The following is an 8,573-nucleotide window of genomic DNA, read 5'->3' as shown; positions in this document are numbered from 1 at the left end:
AGAAATAAAAAGTATAAAAATGACATGAATGCGTATCTCAGAAAACTCCCGTTGCAGCATTGTCAAATCAGTAGTGTGTAGTTCATTGGTTGTGATTTCATGCTCTGCTTCTGCTCCTGAAGTGGCTGGTCTGAGAACAGCTCTCTCTCTCTCTGTGTTTAAACACTGTGCTTTCATACCAGCCTGTTGAATTTAGCAGGATGACTCTTTCTCCTTCTCTCACTCGAGACTCGCGCAGCAGAGAGAAGGTATCTGTCTTTGTATTTGATTCTGTGGTTCCTCTCTTTGAATTTAAATCGCTTAACATGAACAGGAGGGAAAGACTGCACCATAACATGAATGAAATGATATACAAACGCTGTGGTTAATACTGAATTCGAGCCTTGGCTTTCGGTGTAAATACGAATCTCAACAACACAGCTTAGCTTGGGTCTTAAGTGTTTATTTTTGTCTTCCCTGTTTTTCCCCGCAAAAAATAACAGAACGCAAAATATGAAGCTTTGAAGGCCCCTCAGTATGCATGTATTACATATTGTTGAAGAAATGTGCTTTGGATTTGTAGAGATTTATGTATTAAAAAAAGAGGCTTGTTTGCATGTGTCGCTGCTTCTTTGTCTGTAAATCAATATGTCATAAGTACAAGTTTGTACACTTTCACATCAAAAATATGTTTGCATACATGGTTTTTATTACGCTAAAAGATAATACTGTTAGCGTGAAAGGTGAGTAAATACAGGCTATAGTTAATATGGGTAAATACAGTAGGCCTATATATTCACACTTAATTCTGTTAAGTCTTTGCACATAACAGCTTAAAAAAACACTTAAATCATCTCAATACTTATATCACTTACTGTCTATCGTAACGCCTAGATCAGTGATTGGTGTTGACAGCCCTTTTATACAGTACTCAACCCCAAGTCATTTTGGATTTGGGTTATTGAAGTTTTGCAAATCTTTCTGCAAAAAATCGCCCCAATCATCAGGAACTTCACCATTCGGTATAACTGAAAAAATTATTTATTGGGTTCTTTTTAAACTAAATATGTTACAGATCCATTGTATTTCTTCCTTTGCTGTGATGATGAAGTCATCATGCATGTTATGAAATAGTCACTATTGAAGACATTTGTTTATCCATAGTACTTAATATAAACAAATATGTTCTGTCATGTAATAAAGTTTTGCACTTCGGTGCTTTTTGCATTCATAAAATGTAAGTGGAAAACATGAAAAGATGCCTTCCCCTCATATTAGGTTTAATGCCTTTAATGAAAACGATCATCTCCTCAGTATCACCCTCTCCTCCCCGTCTCAGGTGGAGTGACGGTTGTACTCCTGAGGAGGATGCATCCCATCGTAGTGGAACTCCCTCCACTGCTCCGTGCTCTCTCTGGTCCTCTCGTCTTGTTCTGAAAGATTGTAGAAGTTTAGTGAATGAAGAAGCTGGTCGAGTAAATGAACTATAACATATATATATCTATATATCTATATATATAGATATATATATATAACTATAACTATAACTATTAACTATAGATATCTTGGGGGGGGGGGGGGGTTGCATACCATCGTTCTCCTCTTCTGCATAGTTCTCAAACTCATTTCTCTTCTCCTCGTGAAACTCTCTTTTTCGCTCATCTGCAGCTAAGATCTGCCTCTGCTCAGCTGAAAAACAAGGAGACACATCTCTGAAAAAAATGGATAATTTCAATGGAGCCCCGGATATTTTTAACAAATCTGCATACGTTTTCTCCATTAAATAAAAAATAGTTTACAGGGACAACCCATCTTTTTTATCTATAAAACCATGTTTAAAATAAATAAAAATAAAACATATAATAAAAAACAAAATTAAACATTCTACTAATGTTCATTTAATTTCAAAGTCAATTTTTTTATTAGAGTGCAGTGTAGCATCAGAAAACCTTTTTTTTTTAAATCATGTTAACTTTTAGTGTCTAACATTTTTGTAAGATTATCTTTTATACCCTTACATTAACGGACTCAACTGAGCAAGCAGGACAAACTACTTTTTGTGGGGTACACGTTTTAATCATTGTGCTCACAAAACAAAATATAATCAAAGTCTTCAGGCTACAAGGAAGATTGTTATTGCAATGAACTTCCTGAACGGATCAACCTCTGGTGCTTAAAAAGTTATGATTTGGGGTGGAACACACTTCTTCTGTTAAGAAGATGGTTAAAATGGAGAGAACAGTCAAGAAATAAATTGCATTGACAAAAAAGGAAATAAGGTTTTACTGCAAGCTCACCTTCACATGAAGACACACTCACACAAACGCAGCACAATGACTGCAGCCTTCAAGAAAACCACAAAACTGAGTCATACTGTGGATGAACAAAAGCTGTTTTTTTCGTCCACAAAGAAGACAGGACGAAGAAGCAGATTCAAATCAAACCCAGGACAACCAAGGAATTCAAAGAAGTAGGCTATAATGAGTCATGTCTTGCTGTTTTTACTCATCCAGAGAGATACATGTGGGTAAAAAGAAAACTTCTATACGTTTTTCCTCCAAAAAGATGTTTCACGTGAAAGGTACTGAATTCTGAGTTGCTTCTAATTCATCTTCCTGTCCATGTGAATCACAGACTGTAAATATTACAGATGTGAATTCATCCTTTCGTAGCCTATAATGCAAATAACCAATTTAAAGCCCCGCCCCCTTAGTTACTGTTGCCAACCAGCTTGAAAAAAGAAACATGGCCACAGTGTTTACATTTATTCAGGTGCTAGCCTAATGTTCTGTCTGTTCTGTCGAAAAGTGCTACCCATAGAGACGTGTTAACATGTTGTGGCTCTTAAATAAAGGTTTTATCATCGAATATCTTAACATGCTTCTCTTTTTATTTGCAGTGTTTCATAATTTTGGTTTTGGAAATGAGATAAAGATATCTTTTTACCTGGTCAGGATATGTTTCGCCACTGCAGGTCCTTCTGCAACATCCAATAACCTTCTAAATTCAGTCATCTTAATGCTAGCAAGCATGTAGTGTAGGCTCTAGTTAAGTAGGCCTATCAGGTGAAGGGAACATGACATGAAAGAGACTTTAGAATATGCCTATTTTAAATGAATAAGGAGGAGAAATTCACAATCCTACTTCTTTCAAAAGACATATTCTTGAGTTAAACAATTAAGGGATGTCTTACAATATAACAATGTCACTTGTAGGCATGGTTTCTGTTTGCTGGTATTATCTTTTAAAGCAGAGTAGGATTTTCTGCCACAACTTCACCAACTTCATATTTAAGTTAATAAAGCTGATCTTCATACTGCACGTGTTTCTGGTGCTGTTTGAACTCATCTGGTATTATCTTTTAACACTTTTTAAGTTGCTACTTATAGCCTATAAAAGTAGCCTAAGTAAAGTGTGCCATGTTTGCGTGATAAAGTGCTTATTTGGCTACAAACGACTTCATTCCTATAGGAGCGGATGTGTGAAGAAAACCCTAGGCTATATAAGGAATGGAATTCATGAAACTTTTATTAGTTAAAGCAGCCGTGAGTAATTTTCATTTTTACAGGGCCTGTGGACAAAGCTTTCTTATCTCTTTGATGACCCAGTCCTCTACATGAGTGTGTATATCTTTAAATCTTCCAAAAAATCTACAGTTTAATAAAAATGAAAACCTAGGCTTGTTTCATCTGCATATGATTGCTTCTGTAGAATCTGACAAAGTGACTGCTCAGACAGGCATTTAAATAACAAATAGATCATATTTATCTTCCAGCTAATAGTCTGCTTTGTTTTTTAAAGGCATTTAGAGGTATTTTTATTTAGATGAGACTGTTTCATAACCAGTCAGAAACTCCTCATAGTCTCTTTGTTTAATATTGAAAAGAAGATGGATTTTAATTACTTAATCCCTCCTGTCTTAAAGCGTTAAATAGTTATTTTAGCCCTACCATTTTGATAATGAAAAAACATTATTTTCATCATGTTTGCTCTTCTTATTTTTTCTGAGTAGTGTTGATACAGAAAAAATGAAGCCAAGGATGTTACAGAGCCTGCGTGTGACGTCTGACTCGTGCAGCTTTTGGATGTATGAAGAAGACGAGAACAGAACTTGGCTGTGCAAGTGAGTCTCAGTGAAACACACACCGACTGACTACAGCAACGTTAGAAAGAGACGTTGGCTGATGTAGGAAAGGTTTGGGATAGCCGTGTTAACCTTTCCAATGTGAGGTCTCGACCTTAGACCTTTTAATGGGATCCCCTGCACGAGTCAGTGCATGCAGTGAAGAGCTCAGGTCAGGAATTCAAGCCACTTAGATTAACAGATAAACTGCAGACACTGTACGTATTCATGATGCTAACATTTTTAAAAGAGTGGCTTTCCAGGGAAACTGTCTACTATTTTTTTGTGTTATGCTCTGAAATATTGCACAGAAGAAGGAATGCAAACAAACAAATAAACAAACCTACTTCTTACAGTTTACAATCTCCCATTTAAAAAAGCAGCATCATTTGCTTACAGAGTCTGATTGGATGTCAAAACATAAAAAAGTATACAAAATAAGCATGAACTCATCCATCCAAAAATGATCTAATAATGATTGTTTTACTAAATTCCTCCATCTGGGAGTGAGCTGTGCTTTTCTGTCGACATACAGCATGAGCAGCTCTTCAAAGTGTTTATTCGTCTCCATTTTTTTACTTGGCTTCTATCTGACCTCTCTGCTGTGTGTCGGCACATTCCTCATTCATCTCCCAGCCGCTCACCCACTCACTGCACCTAAGTCTTTTCACTCTGTTTACTGCTTTGTGTTAATTTTATCTCTGCTTTACCTGCACAAAGTGTCTAGTTGTTGTTACACACAGAAAGAACCTCAGCCTGTTACACAACTCAGACTCACACAGCGACCTTCTCACTGTGTGCTCTCACCTTCCTGCTGCCAGAACTGTACATAACAGGACTGTTCAATCAGTGGGGAATGTCAAACATGGTACAGTATGGGAATTTTCACAACACTTTAGAAGAAGATATTCACTGAAATCCTCTGAGGCGCGTGCTCGTGTGTGTGTGTGTGTGTGTGTGTGTGTGTGTGTGTGTGTGTGTGTGTGTGTGTGTGTGTGTGTGTGTGTGTGTGTGTGGGTGCGTGTGTGCTCCATGCTGCCCTGTGGCTCCTGCTGCAGCCTCCAGCAGAGAGCTGTGGTGAGCAGGTCTGAGGTGACCTCTGTTCAGATCAGGTTCAGAAAACAGTCAACAGCTGCCACCGTCGCAAAACATTCAGCCTGTCGCTTACATGTTTACTTACTGACAAAGTGAAAAACCTCAAATATTTACCTGAAAATAAATGTAATCTTCAACTGTGCCCATAACTTAAATAGTAATAGTCAGGTCGCATTTAATATTCCACCAAAGGGCAATTGGTTGCGCTGCAGTTATACCAGTTATAGCACATAATGCAAAACACATAAATCAATAAGAAATAACCTGCTACACAAATAAAAAATACATATTTAATAGTACTCTAGGTTAAAGTATTATAAAGATTAAAATCAAGAGTTTATTTTACCATGTTTTAGGAAGTAAGCACTGAACGAGTATTTGTATCTGTTGTTGGTGTTTGACGCAGTAATCTTTATGCATAAGGTCTGAAGCTGTCTGTGCTGGATGTTTGAGTCAGATAGAATGGATTCTGTTTTCTTTAACATCTATTTGTTATATGAATCCCACAGACCTTGTTGAGTACCTGTGATGCTGCTGCAGACTTTGATCATCTTTGCCAATGCATTTTTCTGTTTGATATTGAGAGAAGTATCTCAAACTCAAAACAAAGTCATCAGGCACCAAACTAAGCCAGTGTCCTCAGACAAATAAAGGTGCTGTGTCTTTGTGCTCAACATCCTGACCTAAGACTGTAAGTGCGGATATACTGACAATGTTAACTATTCCATCCCCATAGTGTCTCTTTATGCCCAGGGACCAAAAAAAAGGTTCGATCACTATCACATCATACTATCTAAATTGAACAGAAGCTTGCTTGGCATTTGTACTTTTTTTACATGATCAATATTCTGGCTATGTCCAGGATATAAGCATTTGTGCTGGTATTTTCCACGGGCGTTTTGTGCAAGACACTTTTCTCAAAACATTTCATTCAGATCACTTCTATCAGAGGTGTAAAATACTCATATGCTATATTCAGATGTACTTTTGTTGATAATAATGCTGTCTGCTGCAGTCTACCCTATCCTGTTGTTATGTTTCTGAGACTATAGCTTTGATTTCTAGGATATTCCCGAAGCATGCAAACCTCTGCTGGATCTATCTGGTCTCTTAAGCAGAATTCCTTTCATGCTTGAGGGTAAAACACTGTGACAATGTTGACTTAAAGCTTATTATAAGACACAGATATAAACAAACATACACTGTCCAAACTGCTTCAAACAAACCCAGAGTGGACTCACCGTTGATCTCATCCTGAGACTTGGCCCCCCGTCTGCTGCGTTTCCTGAAGAAGTTTGAGGCATCTGCCTCTTTCATGAAGATCCTCTTCATCGGACCTGCAGTGGAAGCAGGAGAAGGATCAGCTCAAGAACAAAGAAAGAGGACAAGGAAGAGGTGCAGCTGCTGCAGCTCCTCACCTTGTGGGTCTTTAGCGCTGCCCTTGCTGCTGGGCACAGCTGCAGAGTCTGCCTCTTGGGACACTTGGTGAAAGGATAAACACATTAAAAAAAAAAACAGAATCTGATGCTAACCTCTCCATGAAATACAAAAAATAGACACTACGCTATCGTCCCTCTATACCCTTCAAAGATTAAAAATGTCCTGCATGAAACTCACAGGAAAGTGCCAGAAGCACTGCCAGGAGAGCCAGGAGGGTCGCAGACGTCCGGGACATCTTCAATCGCTCTGTGTGAAAAACTGAGACAAAGTGAGGCAGACCTGGAGGGAGAGGTGAAGAAGAAATACGTGAGAGGTGGAGTGGAACCCTGGGGAAATATTGCATGCAGATGTGATAACAGACTGAAAAAAAGCACAGGATGCGCAGGATTTGATGCTCCTTTACGCATTCATTTATGAATCTATTGTGCTGCAGTAAATGTTAGTTTCCTCTAGTGCACACACGATCCAGTAGGAACGCTTTTTTGAGTATCAAGGGCCTCTCAGGGTCTGTTTCTCGAGGAAACATAAAGGGCTCTTAGGGCTGCAACCTACATTTCATGTAGAATTTTATGAATTTGTGCTCCCCAGAAGCAAACACTGGTTGTCTTGAATAATCTAAAAGATTTTTTAAAAACCAGAGCATGCTTAGTTAAGTCAGGAGTAATGCATTTTCTGCATCGCCTTACTATTGAACTTCCTATTTTATTGTCAATAGTGTATATGTTTTTGACCAGGACAATTTATTGGGCATAGGGTGATTCCCAATAGTTTAGTTTCTTTACTTGCCCAACAGATATGTTATTTATAAAAAGTCTGAGCTTTGGCTCATGCCTTTTGTTTTGGATGTATTCAGCTTGTTTTCCATTTTCCTATAATAACTAGCTCCTTAGACCCTATCAGCTGGCCCCCTCCGCAGGGTCTGGGGGCAGCTGAGACAGGGGCACCCCTGCATCACACAATGACTGAAGTAAAAAAAAAAGAAAAAAAAAGATAATATATATAGAAAGAAAGAGGGGGAGGAAAGGGGAAAGAAGAAAAAGGAGGAGAAGGAAAAAATAAAACAAAAATAAAGAAAAGAAAAGAAAAATGGAATGAAGGAAAGAAGAAGGACAAACATAGGAATAGGGGTATAGAGGAAGGGAAAAAAAAATTAAAGCATACACTCAAATTACACACACACACACACACACACACACACACACACACACACACACACACACACACACACACACACACTCACACACACACACAAGCAGGGCCCTTCAACACCCTCAACAGACAAAATTGCTAAACGTTATTATTACTCCCTGCTTGCCTGTCTTGTCTTTGTCTATGCTGTGCATTGTATCGTCGTGTCTCCCCTGTCTCCTACATACTTTTGCTCTTGTCATGTCCCTCACTTGTCTTGTATTGTTCTACATCACCTAATAAAAAAAAAAATAATAATAATCAAAAAAAAAAATAACTAGCTTCTTGTTTGAGACGACAGTCAAATCAGCAGGTGTTGTTGCTGATGCATATACTACAGTATCTTCTGTGTACATGGTTCATTTAGCATTGGGGATACAAGGGTAAATCACTGGTATAGATGGAGGGTGGGCTAAGGCCGCTCCCTTGAGGAAGACCACATTCCACAGACACACTATCTGAGTGACTTCCGTTAAAGAAGACCCTCTGATATTTATTTGCTAGATAGCTTTCCATCCAGGCAGCTGCTGATGGTCTAAATCTGTAACCCTCCAGCTTGCGTGGGTTGATGACATCGAATGCTGCTGTAAAATCTAATAGGAGTGCTCTGATATGACACAACGATCTGTTATCCAGATCGTTGTGTCATCTGTTTCCATGACATCTTTGCATGTAGACATATGTTGGAGTTTTGTGATCAGATTATTTTCTGAGACGTATTCTTTTACTCGATCAAATACTGTCTTCC

General features: G+C 38.4%; 1 protein-coding gene across 1 annotated transcript; it reads right to left on the bottom strand.

Annotated features, from left to right (window-relative positions):
• Nucleotides 1-438: 438 nt before the first annotated feature.
• ucmab (upper zone of growth plate and cartilage matrix associated b) lies at nucleotides 439-6,957 on the bottom strand. The gene is made up of 5 exons (XM_061035736.1): nucleotides 6,815-6,957; nucleotides 6,616-6,678; nucleotides 6,439-6,534; nucleotides 1,570-1,668; nucleotides 439-1,412 (listed from the first exon to the last, which is right to left on the bottom strand). Exons 1-5 carry the CDS (start codon nucleotides 6,870-6,872, stop codon nucleotides 1,315-1,317), a joined length of 414 nt encoding a protein of 137 aa, XP_060891719.1. The 5' UTR covers nucleotides 6,873-6,957; the 3' UTR covers nucleotides 439-1,314.
• Nucleotides 6,958-8,573: the final 1,616 nt, after the last annotated feature.

The sequence above is a fragment of the Labrus mixtus genome, chromosome 4, assembly GCF_963584025.1.
Source record: "Labrus mixtus chromosome 4, fLabMix1.1, whole genome shotgun sequence".
Taxonomy (NCBI): Eukaryota; Metazoa; Chordata; class Actinopteri; order Labriformes; family Labridae; genus Labrus; species Labrus mixtus.
Note: the sequence above shows the minus strand (reverse complement) of the source record. Positions and strands in the feature narration are given on the sequence as shown.

Coding starts and splice junctions, on each gene's coding strand:
- ucmab (XM_061035736.1), bottom strand. CDS start 6,872: ATGTCCCGGACGTCTGCGACCCTCCTGGCTCTCCTGGCAGTGCTTCTG. Junction 1,669..6,438: donor GTCTCAGGATGAGATCAACG/GTGAGTCCACTC, acceptor CTTGTTTTTCAG/CTGAGCAGAGGCAGATCTTA. Junction 1,413..1,569: donor TGCAGAAGAGGAGAACGATG/GTATGCAACCCC, acceptor ACAATCTTTCAG/AACAAGACGAGAGGACCAGA.